General features: G+C 45.4%; 1 protein-coding gene across 1 annotated transcript in view; it reads left to right on the forward strand.

The window, feature by feature from the left end:
- LOC126336253 (cytochrome P450 6k1-like) overlaps positions 1–7,418 on the forward strand; it is a 76,320-nt gene extending 68,902 nt beyond the window's left edge. Inside the window, exon 8 of the mRNA XM_049999748.1 lies at positions 5,080–7,418. Coding sequence (XP_049855705.1) covers positions 5,080–5,243 — 164 coding nt within the window. The 3' untranslated portion in view covers positions 5,244–7,418. The remainder of the gene's footprint in view (positions 1–5,079) is intronic.
- The last annotated feature ends 18,619 nt before the right edge of the window (positions 7,419–26,037 follow it).

The following is a 26,037-nucleotide window of genomic DNA, read 5'->3' on the forward strand; positions in this document are numbered from 1 at the left end:
TCACGGAAAACCTAAATGAGGATGGCCGCTTTTTATTCTGTGTACTATCAAGTTTGGGCTGTGCAGCAGAACTGAAGCAAAATTTTTCATCCGTTAAACAAATATGTTTCGAAAAACTGGACATATTTGGCACAGGGAGTTGTCCGCGACCCTTATGTAACCAAAACAGGATTATTCAGTTCTGTCACTCGTTGTTTTTAATTCTGGCAATCTTTTCCATCACCTGATGTGCTCGATTTGAAAGCGCGTGATTACTGCTAAGATTTTTGAATTCCAGTAGTAACATATTGAAAATGGATGCAGCAGTATGCTGCACACCTTCCTGCACAAGAGTTAAGGAAGTCCGATCCAAATGCACTTTTGATTTCTGCCGAGTTTTAACTGAGCTGCTTATTCTTGAGAATAAGCTAATATTGTTAACAAGAAATGACGGTAAGGAATATATATACTGAGAGACCAATGTCAAAATACCCAGAGTCGTGAACAGGGGTCGACAAGTGTTTCGTGGACATGCACCACTTATTGCCCGAACCACCCGTTTCTGAGCCAAAAATATCCTTTTAGAATCTGAAGAGTTACCCCGAAAAATAATACCATACGATATAAGCGTATGAAAATAAGCCAAGTAGACTAATTTTCGTGTCGAACGACGACTCGCTTCAGATACCGTTCGAATAGTAAAAATGGAAGGAATAAGTCTTTGAACAAGATCCTGGACGTGGGCTTTCCACAACAGTTTACTAACTATCTGAATACCTAGAAATTTGAACTGTTCAGTTTCACTAATGATATGCCCATACTGTGAAATTAAAACGACAGGTTTTGGTGAATTTTGTGTTAGAAACTGTAAAAACTGAACCTTACTGAGATTTAGCGTTAGTTTATTGTCTAAAAGCCATGGACGTAGGTCATGAACTGTACTATTTGAAACCGAGCCAATGTTACACACAACATCCTTTACTACCAAGCTAGTGTCATCAGCAAACAGAAATATTTTAAAAGTTACCCATTATCAATTGTGAGCTATCGATTATGTAAATATGGAACAGGAGTGGCCCCAACACTGATCCCTGGGGCATCCCAAATTGACCCGACTCAGACCCCACGTCACAGCCATTCTCGACATTGTGAGTAATGACTTTTTGCTGTATGTTGCTAAAGTAAGAGGTGAACCAATTGTGAGCTGTTCCCTGTATTCCATAATGGTTCAACTTCTGGAGCAATATTTTGTGATCAACACAATCAAATACCCTAGTTAAATCAAAAAATATGCCAAGCCTTCGAAATCTTTTGTTTAACCCTTCCAGTACCTCACAGAGAAAAGAGAATATAGCATTTTCAGTTGTTAAGCTACTTCTAAAGCCGAACTTTAGAGTTGATAGGAAATCGTGTGATATAAAATGATCAATTATCCTTACATACACAGCCTTTTCAATAACTTTAGCAAACAGTGATGAGATAGAAATTGATGTAAAATTGTCTACGTTATCCTTTTCTCCCTTTACATAAAGCGGCTTTACTAACAAGTACTTTAATCGTTCAGGAAACCAACCATTCCTCAAGGAAAAATTACAAATGTGGATAAATACAGGGCTAACGTTTGTAGCACAGTACTTTCATATTCTGCTACGCACTCCATCATAACCATGAGAATACTTCAGTGAATTAATTATTAATTCAATCTCCCCCTTGTCTGTATCACAGAGGAGTATTCCAGAAATCAATCTCGGAAAGAGATTTGCCAAGAGAGTTATATGATTCCCTGCAGAAGTTAAATTTTTATTTAATTCACCAGCTATGCTCAGAGTCTGTTCAGATTTCACCCCAGTCGCATTAGAGAGCGCTAGTTGCGCCAATACGACGATGCAGATCAGGTTCGCTTCAAATCCGCACTGCAACAGTCGTGAGTGTCAGTTACCTTTGAGGCTGGACGTGGCGGGTTGAAGTTAGTCAAATATGCCTTTCAGGCGACAAAGACGCCGTTCTGAGCACATCACCGAGTTTAAATGAGGCCGTGTAGTGGGGCTATGAAAAGCTGGGTGTTCCTTCTACGATATTGTAGAAAAACTTGACGTGAGTGTAGCCACATTACATGATTGCTTGCAGCGGTGGTCACCAGAAAGTACGGGCGCAAGGAGACCGGGCTCCAGAAGGCCATGTAGCACGATGGAGAGGGAAGACCATCGCGTTCGGCGTATGCTTCCGGCTCATCGTACTGTACCTGCAGCAGAAATCTGTGCAGCAGTTACCATCACAGTGACACAACGAACTGTTACAAATAATTTTCTTCAAGGACAGAATCGAGCCACACGCGCTGTAGCTTACGTTGCACTGACTCCAAACCGGCGCCACTTCTGGCTTCACTGGTGTCAATAGGGAGCTAATTCGAGGGCAGGGAAGAGGCCTGATGAAAGCTTATTTTGTATCGGTGCCATTGATGGCTGTTTCTGCGTCGGAAGGAGACCAGTTGAGGACCTGCAACCAGCCTGTGCCGTAATTCGTGAGCAGCAGTCCACGGGGTTTTCAATTGGATACTATCGCTCACATACCGCTGCTGTAGCGTAACACGCTATACAGAGTGTCGACATGCTGCCTTGGCCTGCTCGATCACCAAATCTGTCTCTAACACAGCGCATATGAGCCATCATCGAACAACTTCAGCGTTATCCACAAACAACATTAACCGTCCCTGCACTGACAGTTCAAGTGCAACGGACATGGAAGTTTATAGCACAAACTGACTCCGGCACCTGTACAACACAATACATGCATTCTTGCATTCAACATTCTGACGGCTACGCCGGGTACTATTCCTCATTTGCAATGGCTTATGTCGCGCTTATATTAACCTGTAATCATGCAGTATTAATCACTTAAATACGTTACCTAGACAAATGTATTCCTCAAATTCCATTACTGTACATTAATTGTTTTTGCTGTTGCTATTTTTTCCGTCAGTTTCGGGAGACGTACAGAAATCTACACTCCTGGAAATTGAAATACGAAAACCGTGAATTCATTGTCCCAGGAAGGGGAAACTTTATTGACACATTCCTGGGGTCAGATACATCACATGATCACACTGACAGAACCACAGGCACATAGACACAGGCAACAGAGCATGCACAATGTCGGCACTAGTACAGTGTATATCCACCTTTCGCAGAAATGCAGGCTGCTATTTTCCCATGGAGACGATCGTAGAGATGCTGGATGTAGTCCTGTGGAACGGCTTGCCATGCCATTTCCACCTGGCGCCTCAGTTGGACCAGCGTTCGTGCTGGATGTGCAGACCGCGTGAGACGACGCTTCATCCAGTCCCAAACATGCTCAATGGGGGACAGATCCGGAGATCTTGCTGGCCAGGGTAGTTGACTTACACCTTCTAGAGCACGTTGGGTGGCACGGGATACACGCGGACGTGCATTGTCCTGTTGGAACAGCAAGTTCCCTTGCCGGTCTAGGAATGGTAGAACGATGGGTTCGATGATGGTTTGGATGTACCGTGCACTATTCAGTGTCCCCTCGACGATCACCTGCACGGCGCCAAACACGCATACGACCATCATTGGCACCAAGGCAGAAGCGACTCTCATCTCTGAAGACGACACGTCTCCATTCGTCCCTCCATTCACGCCTGTCGCGACACCACTGGAGGCGGGCTGCACGATGTTGGGGCGTGAGCGGAAGACGGCCTAACGGTGTGCGGGACCGTAGCCCAGCTTCATGGAGTCGGTTGCGAATGGTCCTCGCCGATATCCCAGGAGCAACAGTGTCCCTAATTTGCTAGGAAGTGGCGTGCGGTCCCCTACGGCACTGCGTAGGATCCTACGGTCTTGGCGTGCATCCGTGCGTCGCTGCAGTCCGGTCCCAGGTCGAAGGGCACGTGCACCTTCCGCCGACCACTGGCGACAACATCGATGTACGGTGGAGACCTCACGCCCCACGTGTTGAGCAATGCGGCGGTACGTCCACCCGGCCTCCCGCATGCCCACTATACGCCCTCGCTCAAAGTCCGTCAACTGCACATACGGTTCACGTTCACGCTGTCGCGGCATGCTACCAGTGTTAAAGACTGCGATGGAGCTCCGTATGCCACGGCAAACTGGCTGACACTGACGGCGGCGGTGCACAAATGCTGCGCAGCTAGCGCCATTCGACGGCCAACACCGCGGTTCCTGGTGTGTCCGCTGTGCCGTGCGTATGATCATTGCTTGTACAGCCCTCTCGCAGTGTCCGGAGCAAGTATGGTAGGTCTGACACACCGGTGTCAATGTGTTCTTTTTTCCATTTCCAAGAGTGTATATCTGGACGTGCGCATGTGTGTTTGAACCACCGTCCTTTCATCTGCACAGTGGCAGGATGCGAATATGTTCGAACACCGTCTCCCTTGCCTCAAGGGCCCACCTAGACACGTAGTGGGAGGTAGCCTCTTGTGGCAACGGTTTACAAGTCCTGGAGGTTGGCTCCTGACAGGCCTGCCATCACCTCTAAGCGATGAATGCGCATTTCGGTTTTCATACCAGTACTGGCAGCGGAATCTTAGTGTATTTCGTGTCGGTGAATTTAGTATTTCAACTTGTTCTGGGCCGACCTCCGTTTGTTTTTATGTTCACTGGGTAAACGCATTGGTCGAAAGGTTTAATGCTTTATCAACAACTTTCGAAAGTTTCTGAACTCGTATACAAATGTCGTAGGAAAATCACCGGTAAGATCATGACAATCTCTTCCTATGAACTGTAGCTAAGATATAATTTACTACACAGGCCATAATATAGTCCTAAGTTCCCAAGATCACGGACCATGCACATCTCTGTAATTCTAATAACTTGTATTTTCCTGTACCTAATTTCTATTTGCATGTTGGCTTCAGTCACATTCATTCTTATTAGTTCTGCAACTTTCAGAATGATTAATGCACTTAAAAGTTGTACACATTTTCATATTTCTAAAGTACCTGAAGAGCAAAGGCAAAACAGGTATTTGAATTATTTCATTGTCAAATCCCATGCGCTATCCAGATACCTGGATACGTAAGTTATAGGCAAACAGATCTGACGTTCTCTTTTCACTTTGCAGGTAAGAGACTCGGTTTGCTGCAGACCAAAGTGGGACTTGTGAACATCCTATCCAAGTGCAGCGTGCGACCTACGGAGAAGACGACTCGGCACGTCACCTACAACAGCAGAGGTGTAATGCTCGTGCCCGCAAAGGAAATCGAACTGAAATTTGTGAAACGATGATTGGAAATTCAGTACCAGCCAGACAGAATCTCAAAGACTCTCTGTGGCTGAATCGTCTGATTACTTTGCAGCAGTACTGTTTTTAATAATAAAATACACTTACAAAACCATTTTCACACATTTATATTTTTCCTCCCATTACGGACAGAGTGTCGCCAAAGTTCACAGTGATTGCTGCACAGCGCTCAACGCAGGCTCAACTCTCGTATTCAGATCGCTGAACTTTCTCTCTGCCTCCACAAGCAGATTGTACCATTCTGGAAAGAAATTGCAACTTTTTGCATGAGTACACAATGTTTTGAACACACTTGTGCTGCTAAAGACTAGTTCTTACAAAAGGGCAGTCCAATGAAAAGGAGAGAGGTTGAAAAAGTAAGTAAACTGTTTATTATTTCAAAATTAATGGTGATAACTGTTAATAAATTCATCACACTGTGAGACAAGGGGATCAATACCCTCATTGAAAAATGTTTGCTGTTGCCTACGAAGCCCTGATTGAACCTAGGCGTCCACCACTTCGTCCAAAGCAAATCGCCGACGGCCACGAATGTCCTTCTCCCGGATACAAAAATATGGAAATCGCATCGGGAGTGAGCGGGACTATATGGAAGACGTTTAAGGGTTTCCCAGCGAAGCTGCTGTGCAGTCGATACAGCCTTGGCAACATGTGAGCGGGTATTATTAACCTGCAAAATAATGGTGTCCGTCTACCACGTACCGCTGTGTGTTGATTGTTTCTCCATGTTCCAGAAAGTAAATCAGCAGTCGGTCGTGGTAGCCAAAGAAAATAAATGGTGATCGTGAATTTTCTCGGACCAAGCATGCCTGTAGAATTTTCGCTGGAAAGACCTTACACATTCGCCATACAATTCTGATCTTTCCCTGTGGAGCCCTGAAGAATGACATTCGCGGCCGCCGATTCGCTTCGACGGTGAGGCGCACGCCTTTGTACAATTAAGATCTCTTGGGGAATCGCTAACATTTTTCCACGAAGGCTTTCACCGTCTTGTCTCACGGTCTGATAAATGTATTAACATCTAGGGTGATTGGTTTTGAAGTAGTAAACAATTTTCTTACTTTTTCCTGGTATCTAGTTTTCAGTCGTCTGCCCATTACATACATCTGTGAGTCAGTAAAATGTGTGTGACCCATACAATAACTGTTATTGTATGTAAAATGTTAATAATAACCGTAATAACAATAATAAACACAGCAGCTGGCCGTGGCGATCCGAGAGAGAGTGTTAAGTACGCACAACAATGAGAAGCACTTTCTGAAAGGTTAAGTGAATTACAGAAGCAGTAAAATGAGTATTTGGACCCATGAATTGAACACGTAATGACATGATGGAGGGACAGGATGGTGGGGTGTGTGTTAATAGGACGAAATTGGTGTAGTCTAGAATAATGTTTGTGGTTGAGAGAATGAAATTGCATTACTTTATTACGACTATTGCAGACAGTTGTAGAGGCAAGTTAACATAAGTCGTATACGAAGAAAGTTGACAGACGCTCGTTAATAGCGGAGATGGAACATCACACCAAAGAAAACTTGTCAATCTAAGGTGAATGTGTGCGCAGTCGATATTGATCTTTACGAACTCCCCATACTTCTGTGGTACTAGAAGGAGCTGCAGAGATTAAAAATTGTAGAGGAAGACAGACACTGGAATACAGCCAACAACTACCTGAAGGCATAGGGCGCAATTGTTACTCTTAGTCGAAAAACTTGGTACAAGAAAGGAATTCGTGCCGATCCTCATCGAACCAATCAGAAAACTGAGGACTCAAAAAATAAATAAATAACTAAATAAAAGAAACTACAAATAAAGTTGAAAACTCAATACAGTTCCATTTATGTTGTTTTCTAGTTTCATACTTGATACCACGCTCTACATTTGACACTTTTACAAAATGCTTTTTTGTTATTTGTTCTATTTCTTTACTCCTAGAATTAAAATCCATTCTTTCGTTTCCTTTCTGACAATGAAAGCACTAATTGCATGTCAATATGACGTCCCATTCTGTAGTTAATTTAATGATATTTTTTTACTTTTGATCTACTGAATACATTTGTGTAACAGGTCGTGTCTAGAACACTTCCTTTTACAATTTACTACTTTTCAGCACAATAATAATTAGAATAAAGTAATAATAACAATGACAATTGTCATAAGGATTAGTAACAGCAAAAATGTTATGTGTTAGTGGCAATATTAATTGAGAGAATATTTGTGTGTGTATTCGGTAAAAAATAAAGAAAATATAAGTTTAAAAGAAGAAAACTAAAAACTGATTCTTTAATGTGTATTTACCATAATCCTTCAAATGTGACTTTGCATAACGGTCGGCACTTCATACAGAAGTGGCATCGTCTGAAGTGATAGGTCGCTGCTCGTTGTCAGTGATGCAACAGTGTTATGTGCATCAGTGACTTCGGACGTGAGGTCAACTTCACCTATTACTGAAGCACCGAAACTAATGCCACCAACACGTGACCCTAGATCATTACAGCAAATAAAATTCCTTCACCATATCCGTCAATTGTAACAGTCTGCAACACACTTCGTCTCACAGACGTTCGTCAGAGAGGAACCCAAGCAATTTCACAGAGTTATAATGGAGTGACACATGAAATACTGGCTTTTCTACAAGACGAGTCACTGAAATGTGCGGCGCCATACACAATCAATTGCGCGGACAATGTAGTAGTACAATGATGACGGTACCTGCTTAACAAGTGAAACTTATTTTGAAACAGGTGCCGAGCTCTGTAGTTCACCATCATCGTGTGACAGGGAGCCACATATCCCGTCTTCAGTGAACCAATGTAAAGCAGGGCCGGCCACACGCTGCGGAAGACATGTGTCCTAAATGAACGGAGGCGGCTCCACTTCCCTCTTTATATGGTACAAGCAAGAACGCAACAAACCCAGTCTCGTTTACCCCTGGTGACCACAACCTTAACAGAGAAGTACTGAGAATGGCAGGTACTGTGCAAAATCAAAGGACGGGAGATCTATTTCTCAGTCGTTTAAAAATGACTGGGAACTGCAATTCTTTTTTGTAGCCGTTGGCGAAAACTCAGTGTTTGCTGTGGCGCCGAATAATAGACGGCCAGCGTAAGGTTTCAATTGAGAGACACTAGAATATCTATCACAAAGACTCACAGTGAAGAACGACAAGTAAAATTAAATATCATTAAGAAAATGGATGAGACACATAAACTTGATTTTACTGTACGTCAAAGTAAAAGATACTTCTTGAACTCTTAGTTTCTTGTGTTGCATTTATGTCTGTTTTACTGTACACTTTACAATGTACTGTTTTTAGTTTTCCAGAATGACAACCACACTAAATCTTCTCTGCGAGCAAGTTTTAAAATCACATTAAGAATTGCACAATCTGGAAAACCCTATTCCGAAGGGGAGTTTGTGAAAGGGTGTCTGACTGATGCTGCAGAACTTGTGTGTCCCACGAACGTTAGCAGGTTTCAAGAAATCAGTCTATCCAAACAAACAGTGACAAGACGTATCAGTGCTATGGCCGGCGATGTGCACAGGCAGCTAATAAATAAGGCTAAGGACTTTGTTGCTTTCTCTGTTGCGCTCGATGAAGCAACAGATCTTACAGATACAGCTCAGGTTGTGATATACACACGAGGTGTCGATAACGCACTTTGTGGAACAGAAGACGTTTTAGACTTAGTGCCTTTGAAAGGGACTACTACAGGTGCGGACTTACTCCAAGCTGTCGAGCAAGCGATTGATGGTGTCGGTATGGACTGGAATCGGTTCGTCTCAGTGACCACAGATGGAGCACCATCAATGCAAGGCCATCAGAGAGGACTCATAGCGCGGATGTGCAAAAAGCTAGGGCGCACAGGCGAGACGTTGCATGGAATTCACTGCATTCTGCATCGAGAGGCGCTTTGTGCAAAACTAGTAACGTTAGCAAACGTCATGCACATTGTTGTGAGTACTGTAAACTGTCTGAAGGCGCGTGGGCTTACGCATCGCCAGTTTCGGCGATTCTTGGCGGAATCAGGAGCGGAGTACGGCACATACCTTACTATACCGAAGTACGCTGGCTCAGTCGAAGTAAAATGCTGAAAATATTTTTTGATTTACATTTGGTCATAGTAACATTCTTACATGAGAAGGGAAAAAGTGAACCTATGTTGGAAGACCCTTGTTGGATATCAGATCTTGCATTTCTCGTGGACATTACGTCTCACATAACAGCCGGAACGTCAGTTTGCAAGGTGAAATGTTGGAAAAAGTAAATGCCCTTGAAAGGAAACTTGCGCTTTGGGAGAGCCAGCTATTAACAGAAAGCACTCCACATTTTCCGACTCTTGGACTGGTCCATGAAAGTGCTAGATTTCAAGAACACGTGCCAATAATTGTAAAAATTAAAAATTTAGAGCACGCTTTGCAGATGTTAAGAGTTTGTCTCCTGCCATTCGCCTCTTTGCTCGACGTTCTCGTCGTCAGTTGAAGCTGCTCCGAATGATCTACAGGTGGACCTGATCGACCTACAGTGCAATACAATACTGAAGGACAAGTTCTTTTCAGTACGAAGTACAAAAGAAGTCTACGAAAATTTTTCACAACAAGAATTTCCATGCCTGCACCGAAAAGCCGCGAGAGTTATGTCCACGTTCGGGTCGACATATGTTTGTGAAAGATTTTTCTCGGTGATGAAAATGAATAAATCAAGGTTTCGATCAAGCATAAGTGATGAAAATCTTCACAACTGCTTACGTTTGCGAATCAGCCGTGCTTTTGTGCCCGATATTAACTATATCATTTCTCATGACCAGTGATAAATGTGTTTGGATTTATTCCTTTCATAATTAAAAGTTATTGTTTACTAATTGTGCGTTATTGCCTCATTATGCTCCATGTCACATTATTATCACGAAAATTGGTCATTAAATCGATTGTTCCAATGTACACTTACATTTAGGTTTTTTTTTCTTAATGTGTGAAGGGCTACGCTCAGCTGAAGTCTATAAAACATAACATTCATCTGTCAGTTATTATGCAAATTTCAGACGGAACTGATGAAAGATATAGCAGTAATGGTATTGAAATAACAGGTGATCATGGAGTGGTCTGCGGTTATCATTCAGTTCAGAGGTCAGTGAGAAATAAATTATGTGGGTGTTACTGATGGTACCGAGAATTAGTTATAGGAAACCTAGCATTAGTTTAATGTTATTTTGTATCATGAATAAGGTTCGTTGGAAGTCGCTATTTTTTCTTTATTGTTATTTTTGTCACCTTATATAAGGCGAGCTGTCAGCAGCAGAGTACGCCGCTCTGCAGCCTTGAGTTTGACAAAAGCTAGTACACATAGGAGGTACAGAGAAAAACAATCAAAACGGCGGAGCCGTTGACTCTGGACGAGAAATATCACGAACACTAGTTGACACGGCGCACATAACATAGATGACGGCGACGGCACACGTGAACAGTGGTGGCGTGATGGCGAAGAACACAAAACACAAACGAAGGCACACACACGAGACACTGATGGCGGTGATCTCCAGTGCGCGAATGTTCACCGACCGTGTGCGAGTCTGGGGACCTGCCAAGAGAGGAGGAGGAGGAAAGGGAATTGGAGAGGGAGAGAGGCAGATGCTATGGGTAGGGGGGATAGGGGGATGGGTGGAAGGGGGGCAGCCTGGGGGAAGAGGGGCGGAGGAAGTGGGATGGGGGAAAAGGAAAGAGAAGGGAGAGAGGGTGCCGAAAGGAAAGGACACAGGAAGTGGGGGAGGAAAGGAACAAAGTTGATAGGAGGGATAGATGGAGGGGAGGAGGACATCATCAGGGAGGGGGAGCTGGCGGAAGTCGCCTTGGGAAAGGGTAAGGAGGGTGGGGAAATGGAGACCGGGTGGGACATGGGAATACAGGCACGGCAGTGGGTGGGGGTGGGAGAGGATGGGCGAGACAAGCGAGTAAGGAGGGTCGAGTTTGCGGGAGGTGTACAGGATCCATATCCTTTAAAGGAAAAGGAGGAGGTGGGGGAAAGGAATGAGATCGTACAGGATCTGCATGGGGGAGGGGAGACTGATGCGATAGGAGAGGCGGAGAGCATGGTATTCAAGGATTTGAAGGGATTTATAAAAGGAAGGGGGGGGCGGAAATCCAGGCCGGATGGGTGTAGCAAAGGATAGGGCGGATGAGGGATTTATAGGTGTGGAGGATGGTGGAGGGGTCCGACCCCAAGTACGGCCATAAAGGAGCTTGAGGAGACAGAGTCAGGAGTGTGCCTTGGCTTGGATTGTCCGGAGGTGGGGGTCCAGGAAAGGCGACGCGACGGTCGAGGGTGACGCCAAGGTACTTGAGGGTGGGAGTGAGGGCGATAGGACAGCCATAGACGGTGAGATCGAAATCAAGGAGACGGCAGGAAGGGGTGGTTTTGCCTACAATGATCGCCTGGATTTTGGAGGGATCGACCTTGAGCAACCACTTATTGCACCAGGCGGTGAACCGGTCAAGATGGGATTTGCGAAGGTGTTGGGAGCGCTGCAGGATGGGGGCAGCAAGGGCAAGGAAGGCGGTGTCATCGGCAAACTGGAGAAGGTGGAGGGGGGTGACGGCAGCGGCATGTCCGCCGTATACAAGAGGTACAGAAGGGGGGAGAGGAAGGAGCCTTGGGGCACACCAGCGGATGGAAAAAAGGTGTAGGAATCCGTGTTATGGATGGTGACGTAGGAAGGACGGTGGGAGAGATAGGAGCCGATCAGACGTAGTTAATGGGAAGGGCGAAGGATTGGAGCTTGAAGAGGAGACCGGAATACCATACACGCTCATAAGCTCAGTCCAGGTCCTGGGAGAAGAAGATAGTGGAGCGCTTGGAATTAAGCTGGTTGGAAAGGAGATAAGTGACGTGAAGGAGAAGGTCGTTGGAAGAGAAGGACGCCCGAAAGCCACACTGGGTAACGGGAAGGAGGCGGTGCTGGTTGAGATGCTGGTGGATGCGGCGGGTGAGGATAGATTCCGGGACCTTGCTGAAGACCGAGGTAAGGCTGATGGGACAGTAGGAAGAGACGGCAGACGGCGGTTTGCCAGGTTTAAGGAACATCAGGATACAAGAGGTATTCCACAGGTCAGGGTAGTATCCGGTGGACAGGACTACATTGTAGAGCCTGGCCAAGGTGGAGAGGAAAGAGGCAGGAGCTTCACAAAGGTGACGATAGGTGGCACGATCGTGACTAGGAGTGGTGTTGCGTTTTGTGCGAAGTGTAGCAATTAGATCCTGTGTAGTGATTCGGGCATTAAGTTCTGTGTGTGCAATGTTGTCCAAGTACCGGAAACCAGGTGCGAGGGGAGGGACAGAGATGTCAGTTCGATCACGGACATCCGGGAAGAGAGAGTAATCGAACTGGGGATCATCGGGGATGGAAAAGACAAAGGACAGGTAGGAAGCAAAGTGATTGGCCTTACTAAGAGTGTCAGGGAAAGGGTGATCATCATGGAGAAGAGGATAGTAGGGGGAGGGTTTAGTTCCGGTAAGGCGACGGAAGGCTGACCAGAACTTGGACGAGTTTATAGGTAGGGTAGCATTTAAACGGGTGCATGTCTGTCGCCAGTCCCGGCGTTTCTTAGCCGCGAGCAAATTACGAATGTGTCGCTGGAGTTGCCGGTGGTGTCGTAGTGTGTCATTTTCAAGTGGAAAATGGAACGGGCGGCGAGGGAGACCTGTTGGAGGGTGTGAGGGCGCTGGAAAGGGTGGACGTCTTGTAGGACAATGGTGAGGAACCTGATGATGTCCTCAGCGGTAAGCGATGGGACGAAGGGAATTGCCAGGAGGGATGGCGTCGTCCAGAGGACGGACAGGTACGGTGAGTTCAGGAGTGGTCGAAGGGGTTTGGGCTTTACACTTCTGGGAGTGGGTGGGATGGGGGAGATTGCAGATATTGCAGGAGGGAGAGGATTGGAGGTTAGGGCACTGTCGGAGGAAGAGCGCTTGTCTACAATGCGGGCAGTTGGGGGTCTCGCGGCACTCGGCTGTTGTGTGTGCATTATAGTGCAGACACCTCTCCCAGCGCAGGGATTGAGGAGGGGAATTGGAGGGGTCGACCTTGTAGCGCTGGTTGAAGATGAGGGCACTGTCCCTCAGAAGACGGTCAATGAAGTGGGCGTCCTCGGAGAAAACCCGCATAAGGCGGGTGGGGCCAGCCGAGTTCAATATGCAGTGGACCGCCCGTACCTCCAGCATGGGATTGGCATTGAGTTCCGCCAACAACTCCTCCTCTGTGATCCACAGACTGAGTCAAGTGATCACAGCAGTGAGGGTCGGCAGGCGACGTGGGGGTTGGGGTTGGCGGTTTGGGATGGAGAAGGAGCAGGGGTGAGGGAAGTATGGGGGCCAAACGGGTGATGGGGAGGCGGGAGAGGATGTCAGTATGGGGGGTAGCGCTGGGGGAGGAAATGATAACAGAATCCCGTCTGGGAGTGAGGAGAGAGATGGGAGCACCAGGGAAGTGTTGGCGGAGGAGGAGGGAAAGATTCCAGGCCTCAAGCAGGGAAGGATCAGGACGGGAGAGGAGGTATTTGCATAAAGAGGGGGGGATGTGGAGGAGGAGACGGAGGGAGCAGGGCCAGGTGGGGAGACATCCATGGCATCCTGGGGGGTGGGGGGGGAAGAGGATGGGGCGGGGCCTTTTTGGGAGCGGAGGAGGTGGTGGTGCCACTACGGCGCTTAAGGGCAGCAGAAGGGTGGGTGGTGATATGAGGGATGGGAGCTATAGGGAGGTGGTGGGAAGGGGCAGGTCCCGGCGTGGACACAGCAGTTGGCGCCGGAGATGGTGATGGTGACGGTGAAGGCGACGGCGGCGGCGGTGATGGCGAAGGCGATGGGGAGAGCAGGGCATCGGCATTGGCCCAACGGGCCACCACCCTAGCTGGAGCTGCAGTGATAGGCTGGGGGAGTGGGGGCAAAGGATCAGAGGGAGAGGAGCGGGAGGAAGAAGCTGGAGAGGGGGCGACAGCGAGGGCAAAGGTAGAGTAAGAAGAGGAGGGATGGAAAGAGGGGGGTGTGACTGGGCACACCATGTTATGGTGGTGGTGGCGGCAAAGGGGGAAGTGTAAACTATGGCTGTGGTGGTAGTGGTCGTAGTGGTGGTAGGGGCTGACATGACGGCAAGGACAAAAAACAACTGGGAACAGTCGGAGACGAAGACGTAGATGGAAGAAGCCGAAGAAAGATGAAGACGAAGATGGATGAAGACGAAGACAGATAAGGATCAGAGTCCCAAGCTGCTGGCGCTGGCGGTGACGCTGACGCCGACGACGTCTGGCAGGAATGCCGCCACAGCTGCTGCTACTGCAGCAGACGTGGCCGGGGCCGGGACCGCTGCTGGCTGGTTGGCTGGACCGCCGCTGTTGGAGGGCTGGCTGGCTGCTGCCGGCTCGACCGCTGCTGCTGGCCGGGACCGCTGCTGCTGGCCGGGCACGCTGCTGCTGGTGCTGCTGCTGCACGTTTGGACCGCTGCTGCTCGGCTGGATGGCTGGCTGGCTGGCTGGCACCTGAAACCCTAGCGTTTCGATTAGTGCGGAAATTGCACAATCGAAGGGCGGTAACCTTGCGGAATACCGCCGGAGATGGAAGACGCTAAGTGCTCTCTTTCTTAAATACTAGATCAAAAACATTACGCGTATTTACATGCCGTCAGTCAAGCTGCCTTAATAAAAAAAAAGCACGGTTGTTAACTGTATTACTTGTCTTACTGGGTTAAACTGTTAACATAATAGTAGTCGTCTCTAAGAGTTGACTGTGACAGTATTTTAAATGTTTGATACGCGAATACCTTCCCATGGTTGGCTTGCAAGCTGTGGACAGAGCGCTAGAATGCGCGGGTACAGAATATCCCAGCAAGTGGATAAAGCGATATCTGTGCGTAGAAACATGCACTACATGAACGCTGACGGCTGTGGCGTGCACGCTGTAACCCGGAAGTTGCACATGTGCAGGAGCACCGCACGCGTGCAGAATTTCTGGCCGGCCCTGCTGTAAAGGGATATCTTTGTCCAAGGAGCGGGTACTAAACATAACTACGCACATGGAAGATCATACACAGCATAATAAAAAAACAATTATGAACAGATTTCGAATAAATCAGCAGCAGTAAGATCGTGTAGATCATAAGAAAATTTATGGATATTAAGGGAGGACAAAGCGCAATTGTTACAAAAACAAGTTAGCTGGTTTCGAGGATGCTCGATGCAATTTACAGGATGTGCATGATAGTGACCTACTGCGTTATGTACAGTCGTGCTCAAAAGTAACCGAACGACCTCAATTGCATTTCGCCTGATTCTCCTGCAACCCGGTTAATGCAGCTGTCTAGCAGGTCCTCCAATCGCTTCTCGGTAGTCGTTTGACTTTTGAAAATGGTTCCAACAAGTCACCACTAGAAAACACTGCTCTGTATTGCAATAACTCAAGATGTAAAGTAATACCACGATACTACCACTATCAGGTAACACCCTGTCTCAGATAAGACTGCCATTAAGGCTTGTAAGCTCACATTTATTACAATAAATGACTTACCTGAAATGTTACCACTACCATAATTACGTCAGATAGGTAATGCACGTAGTAAGTTGTCGTATTCATGATTTCCTCTTCAAAGTAACATACCGTACTATTATTTAACATAAAATGAGATTAAAAATTTTAGTTGTTCACGAGCAGCTAGTTGAGAATATGTATGAACTTGAAATGACACGACGAACCATCTCGTTCTGCATATGGATTCAATGCTAGGTCATGCAGATTAAGCAAAGTTTTCGTGATTGACGGAAACTAACAGTCATTCCTGACTAGGCATACAGAGAATGATATACCTCGATTGTAGACAGTATCCGTAACCAAATATCAACTTTAAATTACTCAACATAAACATTTTTAAGGGACGTGAATTGCTACCCTGTTAACGAACTACGAGAGATGTTGCTTCTTCACCGTTTCCCGACTCAGCAGTAATAGTGGCAGAACAACTGAGATAAAATTTGGAATACATTGCACATAAATTTTGTCAGCATATTATAGTCTTAGGTGGAGATTTCAATTTACCAGATATAGACTGGGACACTCAGATGTTTAGCACGGGTGGTAGGGACAGAGCATCGAGTGACATTATACTGAGTGCACTATCCGAAAATTACCTCGAGAAATTAAACAAAGAACCGACTCGTTGAGATAACATGTTGAACCTACTGATAACAAACACTCGAACTCTTCGACTCTGTAAGTGCACAACAGGTAATCAGTGATCATAAGGCCGTTGCAGCATCACTGAATATGGAAGTTAATAGGAATATAAAAAAAGGGAAGACGGTTTATCTGTTTAGCAAGAGTAATAGAAGGCAGATTTCAGACTACCTAACAGATCAAATCAAAAATTTCTGTTCCGACACTGATAATGTTGAGTGTTTATGGAAAAAGTTTAAGGTAATGGTAAAATGCGTTTTAGACACGTACGTGCCGAGTGAAACTGTGACGGACGGGGAAAACCTACCGTGGTTCAACAACAAAGTTAGGAAACTACTGCGAAAGCAAAGAGAGCTTCACTCCAAGTTTAAAAGCAGCCAAAACCTCTCAGACAAACAGAACCTAAACGATGTCAAAGTTAGTGTAAGGAGGGCTATGCGTGAAGCGTTCAGTGAATTCGAAAGTAAAATTCTATGTGCCGACTTGACAAAAAATCCTAGGAAGTTCTGGTCTTACGTTAAATCAGTAAGTGGCTCGAAACAGCATATCCAGGCACTCCGGGATGTTGATGGCATTGAAACAGAGGATGACACGCGTAGAGCTGAAATACTAAACACCTTTTTCCAAAGCTGTTTCACAGAGGAAGACCGCACTGTAGTTCCTTCTCTAAATCCTCGCACAAACGGAAAAAATGGCTGACATCGAAATAAGTGTCCAAGGAATAGAAAAGCAACTGCAATCACTCAACAGAGGAATGTCCACTGGACCTGACGGGATCCCAATTCGTTTCTACACAGAGTACGCGAAAGAACTTGCCCCCCTTCTAACAGCCGTGTACCGCAAGTCTCTAGAGGAACGGAAGGTTCCAAATGATTGTAAAAGAGCACAGGTAGTCCCAGTCTTCAAGAAGGGTCGTCGAGCAGTTACGCAAAACTATAGACCTATATCTCTGACGTCGATTTGTTGTAGAATTTTAGAACATGTTTTTTGCTCGAATATCATGTCGTTTTTGGAAACCCAGAATCTACTCTGTAGGAATCTACATGGATTCCGGAAACAGCGATCGTGTGAGACCCAACTCGCTTTATTTGTTCATGAGACCCAGAAAATATTAGATACAGGCTCCCAGGTAGATGCTGTTTTCCTTGACTTCCGGAAGGCGTTCGATACAGTTCCGCACTATCGCCTGATAAACAAAGTAAGAGCCTACGGAATATCAGACCAGCTGTGTGGCTGGATTGAAGAGTTTTTAGCAAACAGAACACAGCATGTTGTTATCAATGGAGAGACGTCTAAAGATGTTAAAGTAACCTCTGGCGTGCCACAGGGGAGTGTTATGGGACCATTGCTTTTTACAATATTATAAATGACCTAGTAGATAGTGTCGGAAGTTCCATGCGGCTTTTGGCGGATGATGCTGTAGTATACAGAGAAGTTGCAGCATTAGAAAATTGTAGCGAAATGCAAGAAGATCTGCAGCGGACAGGCACTTGCTGCAGGGAGTGGCAACTGACCCTTAACATAGACAAATGTAATGTATTGCGAATACATAGAAAGAAGGATCCTTTATTGTATGATTATATGATAGCAGAACAAACACTGGTAGCAGTTACTTCTGTAAAATATCTGGGAGTATGCGTGCAGAACGATTTGAAGTGGAATGATAATATAAAATTAATTGTTGGTAAAGCGGGTACCAGGTTGAATTCATTGGGAGAGTCCTTAGAAAATATAATCCATCAACAAAGACGGTGGCTTACAAAACACTCGTTCGACCTATACTTGCGTATTGCTCATCAGTGTGGGATCCGTATCAGATCGGGTTGACGGAGGAGATAGAGAAGATCCAAAGAAGAGGTTATTTGGTAACCGTGATAGCGTGACGGAGATGTTTAGCGAACTGAAGTGGCAGACTCTGCAAGAGAGGCGCTCTGCATCGCGGTGTAGCTTGCTGTCCAGGTTTCGAGAGGCTGCGTTTCTGGATGAGGTATCGAATATATTGCTTCCTCCTACTTATACCTCCCGAGGAGATCACGAATGTAAAATTAGAGAGATTCGAGCGCGCACGGAGGCTTTCAGACAGCCGTTCTTCCCGCGAACCATACTCGACTGGAACAGAAAAGGGAGTTAATGACAGTGGCACGTAAAGTGCCGTCCGCCACACACCGTTGGGTGGCTTGCGGAATATAAATGTAGATGTAGATGTAGAAACATACTCGAAATGCCGTGAGGTAAAGCTTTGTGTTGGACAGTGATTCGAGCGCAAAACCTAATCGGATTGTTATCGAAGCACAGTCAACTGCGACATATGGGATTTTCTCGGCAGTAGCTAATGTTTTAACTAGAATGACGAGACGAAACATTAATTTTTTCTTTCTCATGACTCCAAACCGGAACATATCGCTGTCACATTCTACAGAAAACGAACGTTAAATATGGGTTACAATACCAGCGACATGTGAGCATGTTTAAACTAGAAATAATATGACGAAGAGTTCAGTGCTGACTGGGAATCGAACCCCACACATATCGTTGTGCCGGCCGGGGTGACCGAGCGGTTCCAGGTGCTTCAATCTGGAACCGCGGGACTGCTACGGCCGCAGGTAGGAGTCCTGCGTCGGGCATGGATGTATGTGATGTCCTTAGGTTAGTAAGGTTTAAGTAGTTCTACGCTCTAGGGGACTGATGACCTCAGATGTTAAGCGTATTACAAACAGGTGATAGTGAAGTAGAAACAGTGTCAAAAATACTATACATAAATAATTCCAACATGCATAACTGTAGACAAAAATGTTCTTCGTTTTGCTTCAACTTAACGGATATGCACACAAATTCCAACAACTGATTAACGTGCTGAGTATGGCGTGTGACCATCTTTGGCAACAATACAGGCCTGACATCCACTGAGCATGCTGTGAATGATGTCTTCAGTTTCGTCTTGAGGCAATAACGTCCATTCTTCCTGCAGAGCTGTTTGCAAGTCTTGCGGAGTGGCTGGTGGATGCTGACGTGATGCAACCTGACTCCCTAGTACATCCCAGAATGGAGTTCAAACCGGGAGAGCGAGCAGGCCACACAATGAGTGCAATATCTTCTGTTCCCAGGAAAACATCAGCTATCCGTGCTTTATAAGGCCGAGCGTTATTGTTGATCAGTACGAAGTCTGTGCCCATAGCACATCGCGACAACCACATAGGATATCCCAAGATTTCGTCACGTTGCCTGACAGCAGTTAAACCTTGCCAGTTCAGCTGCACTGTCTCATGAAGAGGTGTCTGAGTGATCATCAGAACGCCTGCCAACACCATTAGGCTCCTCCTCGATATAGGTCTCTTTCCACAATGTCTAGGTCCCAAACTCATGTTTCACGTTCTCTCTAGATGCGAATCCGTCGGGAATCACTCTCCAGACCAAATGGGGAATCATCCGTGAAAAAAAGAACATTTGCCCACTGTTGGACCATGCAGATGGTATGTTGATGACTCCGCCCTTGACGTTCGCTTCTGTTAAGATGAGTCACAGATTCACATACAGTTTGTCTCCGACAAAAAAAGGCCACTTTGACGAAGCCTTCTGTACACCGTTTGCCTCGATACAAAGTGACCAGTGGACGGAGCGAGGTCAGATGCCAGTTGCCGTGTAGTAGTAAGTCAGTACTGTCGTATCCTTACAGTCAAATAACGGTCTTCTCTTTCTGGTGTCACACGTGGTCAGCCCTGCCCTGGTGTCACGGATACAGTTTCGGTCTCTATAAACTGTCGCCACATCCGAGAAACAACAGAACGATTCACATTAAACCATCGGGCCACATCTGTTTCCGACTGTTGTGCTCTCATTTTTCCTAGGCCCTTCAGCACAGACAGTCTTGCAGGCGTCTTCTCTGAACCTTATTGCACTATGTGTGGCTGTGTAGAGTGACTGTGGATGTGGGACTATCCCGCCGCGCGGGATTAGCCGAGCGGTCTGAGAGGCTGCAGTCCTGGACTGTGGGGCTGGCCCCAGCGTAGGATCGAGTCCTCCGTCGGCCATGGGTGTGTGTGTTCGTCCTTAGGATAATTTAGGTTAAGTAGTGTGTATGCTTAGGGACTGATGACCATAGCAGTTAAGTCCCACCAAAGTTCCACACACATTTTAACATTTTGGGACTACCCAGTAAACACTATCCTGTTTGATAGATGCCCTGATGTCATCGTTGGCGTGGTTGTCCGTTAGTCAGAACGCCATCTTCCGTGAAGAACACGATCATACGGACATGTGTTGACAGTTTGTATGATTATATTGTAAATTAGACACGGGACGGGGAAGTAATGTTTTGTTGTTTTAATTTTGGACACCACTGTACTTTCGATAGCGCCATGGAGCTAGGAACGTTCTTCCAGCGAACCACCTAAGCGAAAGGAGTCAGCACATAGAGAAGCTAGCAGAAACATTTGTTTGCATGGAAAAATACTAAATGTGGACACGAGTTAAGGAAAAGGTAGACCACACACAACATAAGAAATGCTGAAGGTGTCTTATGCGACGCTACGTAGTCTGTGGCAAAACATTACGTATATGCTGGCACAACTGGGAACTATGCACGATTATTCATACGTATCTGCAGGATTTCAGAAGACGATTGCTAGGACATGACAAGACACACAGAAATTTGGCACATTACACTGGACGGAGCATCTCTGCAAGTTTCAGTTCGTAGTAGGCGCCCTGGCATAGCTGCGCAAGATTCAGAGATGGCAGATCATGTAGCCAAATATAATTACGTGGGCTTCTAGCGGCAGAGTCTCCTGACATAAAACTTTTCCGCTTTTGGTAGCGCATCATAACGTAAAAAGTTATATTGGAGACACCAGTGTTTCTGCCGTGGTTACATTGGCCTTCTTCTGGGTCTAATAGAGTGTTTTAGCTGTGCAGAGTCATCAGATTTCATTATTACTGCGCATTTAGCAGGACACTACATCACAGTTCTAAAAGATCGTTGTTGCGATGGTCTCTCGAACGGATGGAGCGGAAACTTTATTGTAATGTGTTACTACGGTGGACCAACGCACCGCAGAAGAACATAGTTATCCGATCTTCAACGCCTAAGTGATGCTCAAAACACAATACATGAGCTTAAAAGGCTGCGTAAAACTTTTCTGGCTAACGGTTACAACCATAAATCGAAAGGGACGAAAGAGTCAGCTAACAAAAGAAAGCAAACTAGGCAAGAAATTGTGAAACTGTAGCCAGCAGTGCCTTGACTCAATGTGAAAAATATCATACATTAGTGCAGTGTATGTATTTGACAGTGTCAGTCTAGTTCGACGCAATGTTCCTTCGGACACGTCTGTCTCCCTGTGAGGGCATGAAGCAGTGCCATGAGCACTGCGGGAAGCAGACACTGACTGGTACGTATGGAAGTCTGCGTCTGTCCCTGAAGCGTGCTAGGGTAGCCGGACGGTTCAGACGACCACTCACATAAAGGGGGAAATCCGGGTTCGTGTCCCATCCCGACACATATATTCATTTCTTTCTAGTCAGTTGTACAGAATAGTGGTACCCGATTAACAATTCGCGAATACATTTCATGATAAAAACCTGTCACTGAGCGTACATCTTAGCCGGGTTGGTGTTCACCCTGTCAGCCACAGCAGCTGCAAGATTCAGGACGCGTTAGGCTGCGTGGAAACACGCGGTGGAATGTCAATGTGGAGAAGTGTACATCGGTGCGACTGGCAAGCAAGTAATACTGCGGGTGGGGGAACTCTAAGGCAAGACAGCAAGTCTGCAGTGGCCGAACACCACCAGAATTGCGGCAAGGAAATAAAATTTAAAAAAGACTTGCGTACTTTCAAAGCACCCTGGTTTGATAAATCGCAAAATCAGAAAAGTCAAAGGAATGGTAAACCATCGTAACAGACCGAGCGAGATGGCGCAATGGTAGCACACTGGACTCGCATTCGGGAGGACGACGGTTCAATCCCGCTTCTGGCCATCCTGATTTTGGTTTTCCGTGATTTCCCTAAATCGCGCCAGGCAAATGTTAGGGTGGTTCCTTTGCAAGGGCACGGCCGCGTCCCTTCCGCATCCTTCCGTAATCGGATGATATCGATGACCTCGCTGTTTGGTCTCTTCCCCCAAACAACCCAACCCCCAATCATCGTAACATGGACAGAGAGGATGGATACAGGATTGCTACGTCCTGGCCCCAGCCCTCATAGTATAACAGACAGCGCCAACAGCACGTGATGCGTCCCGCAGGGGGAAGGCGAGAGCCCACGCCTCATTCGCACACAATGCAAGAAGCAATAGACGGCAGCAGATCCCCACTGCTTCGACCGTAGTAATCTGTTATGACAAGGTTCCCGCTCCTTCCCCCTGAGCAGACCAGTCACCATAACGATGTTTTAAAACAGTGACGTAACGTCACGCTCAGTGAGCAGTAATAACAATAATATATGTGACTGTACAGCCAAATTACACGAGTAGACCAAGAAAAAGGCCACTGCAACCGTGGTCGAATCGTTGGTTTCTCCGATATATTTATTTTACATTATGACGCGATACCGTACTCAAAAATCTTCCGCTCCATACTCTCGTATGCACTGCAGACAGGCATCACAATGAACGGATATCCAAAACAAGCTGTTGTCGCCCCTTCCCGGGCAATTCGTGTCAATGACTTACCTGTCAACTACAAACATTTATTGCCATTTGCCGCATTACGAACTCTATCGATACTTAGCACCAGCAATGTGAGGTAAGAACCAGGAGAGGTGCCATGTCCATGATATGTGTTTCTTTTCAGTGCATTCTGTAGTTTTTCAGCAGCCGTCTTCTGAAAGCTCAAAGGCATTTATCGACAGCACTGTATGCTCTAGATATCTCTCACTTGAACCTTCAGGACTTCTGCAGTTGCCTCATTTCAAAGCATGACATTCCCCGTGGAACACTAAAAGGGAAATGCAGCACACAGTTCCAAAGATTCCTTTGGGTTTCCATATCAGATTTGAAGTTTCATTTACCTGTAATTAGGCGCGGTTCGAATTTACATATAGGTGACGTAATGGACATACGCGACATCTTCCACCTTCTGAGTATCAAAACAGACCACAAGATTCATAGGTCCTAAATCGTGCAGTTTGCACACTACACCCCCACCATGGATTATAAAAGTTTCTTCTCATTTATTTCATTTTTTAATGCACATGTTGTCGCAGATGACTTGAACGAACTTATTTCCCACATATGTATAAAACAAACTACATGTTCTGCCTCCACATATTTGGTTTGGAGCGCTGGATAACAATTTAATCAGTAGATTGTAATAATAGATTAAGTTGTATTTAAGTTACCTATAAGCATTTAAGAGACGAACTCTCTATCGACTGCAGTTCGTCGTACTCGAAAATACGCCTTCATCCCGTGAACAAACTCGGAAAGACGAATAGCGCTCACGTTAAGACCGGACTTCCAACAATAAGGGAGATACATGAGGGGAAGTGGAAAAAAAGCAACATAGGTACTACGACAATTTTCGGTTCGAATTTCGTCTAGAGCAAATTTTTATTTTGTAGTCCCGTCAATTTGTTTACTCTGTAGAACAAACAAAATTTTCGAAACCAACATTTAACAACTGTCAGAATTTTCACTCTCAAAATGGGCAGCATGTTCTACCTTCTCCAGTTAATGTCTCGTCCAAAGCCTTCCTAATTAAATGATCGTATATGTTTTGCGAAGAAAGCAGTCGATGAAACTGGTAACAAATCTTTAGTTTTTGGACTTCTCCCAGGTATGGCAGGTGACGTTCCAAAGAAAGCCACGGGATCTAAGTCTGGGGTCAGGCCTGTTTTCTGATATAGTTTTATTTGTCTCTGAAAATACATTTTCACTTGGAGTTCGTTGTGGTGCAGCTGAAAAGATGAATGTCTTCTTTTTCAGTAAACCAATTCCGCATAATGGATGACATTTGTATTGAAAACTAATCTTTCTGGAAGTAAATTAATTGCTCAGAATGTAGTTGTTACACTGATTTTAATTTTAAATAACCACGGAATATTCCTCTTCCAGAAAAGTATTTGTATCTTCTTGGAAGGAGCAGTTCGCGTAATTTTTGAATTCTTATTTCCAGTTCGACAAAAATCCAATGCAAAATGAAAACATGACTTTTGTATTTCAGTTGAGCAGTGGCTGGACAGGACTTTAACACTGCCCATGACTGCCATTAACAAAGATTTGTATCTTTAAAGAAAATTTTGTTAAGTAGATTTGCATAAATTAAAGTGTTATGCGTGGAAAAATGTTAATGAATGAAAATACGTGCAGTCATACGAACCTGTTTCATTGCGAAATATTAGTTCTTCATTGAGCATGACAGTGCTAATTACCTCTGCAGAAGTGGAGTGAGAGACTGTTACCAGGAAAGTACTTTTGTACAAATAACATAATTCTGCTGATTATTTAATACAATTTTCGTGGAGGCAATGATATCTCTATTTAAAGAAAGATAAATCAAGTGCCTTACAACCTCGACGATTACTATATGTGTAAGTACACATAGGATGCTGACAGACAGCAAGCTGACTGGCTCATTGCGTTGTCCAGCTCAGTTACATGAGCCTGGAGTGAGCGCTGGTTATCTTGCTAGTCAAGGTGTAACAGTGGGACTACATCTATAATACCGCATGCACTATGGCTACCCTGCAAATTTACTCAGGTGATTTGTAAACAGATTGTGTGCTAAAATAAATTGAGTCTTTCAAATCTTGTACTTTTATTCATTAACCTTACGCTGATGTGCGTATAATACGTTTTTTAGATATTTCGCATTTATGTAACACACCACGCAAAATTCGAATAGATTGCAACGAAAAGTAGAGTCACTATGTATTTACGTTAGGTGCATAACAGATACGAAATTTAACTAACATACTGACATTTTCTATAAAGTTGGAAGGAGGATAAGCAATAATGTAATTTTTAAGCGTCATCAATAGACGATGAAGTGAAAATTAGTGTGACTTCGCAACAGCATAAGCTAAGAAATTACACATTTCTATTTATCAGGAGTATATGCTTTTTCAGAACCATTCATCTGACTTGCCCTTAGTATTCTTTTAATAATGAATTGTTCCGGGATTCTGCCGCAATTGCAACAGCATAGCGTGTTAGTGAGTTGAGGCTGTGTGAACTCCAAAGGTGGAAATGGCTCTGACCACTATGGGACTTAACTTCTCAGGTCATCAGACCCCTAGAACTCACAACTGCTTAAACCTAACTAACCTAAGGACATCACACACATCCATGCCCGAGGCAGGATACGAACCTGAGACCGTAACGGTCGCGCGGTTCCAGACTGAAGCGCCTAGAATCGCTCGGCCACTGCAGCCGGCGTGTGAACTCCGCTGTGATTTGGCTGAAGATGCAGTTTTTGACGTGGCAACAAGGGAAATTTAGATGTTACTGAAAATTCTCCACTCACGACCATAGACAAAACCATATTCATTGTGCCATGAAGCTGACATATAAACCTGTCAGTAATGAAAGCCTTTAAATTTCAAACAATTTGTGTAAGAGCATTTGAGAAA

Source organism: Schistocerca gregaria, chromosome 2 (genome assembly GCF_023897955.1).
Source record: "Schistocerca gregaria isolate iqSchGreg1 chromosome 2, iqSchGreg1.2, whole genome shotgun sequence".
Taxonomy (NCBI): domain Eukaryota; kingdom Metazoa; phylum Arthropoda; class Insecta; order Orthoptera; family Acrididae; genus Schistocerca; species Schistocerca gregaria.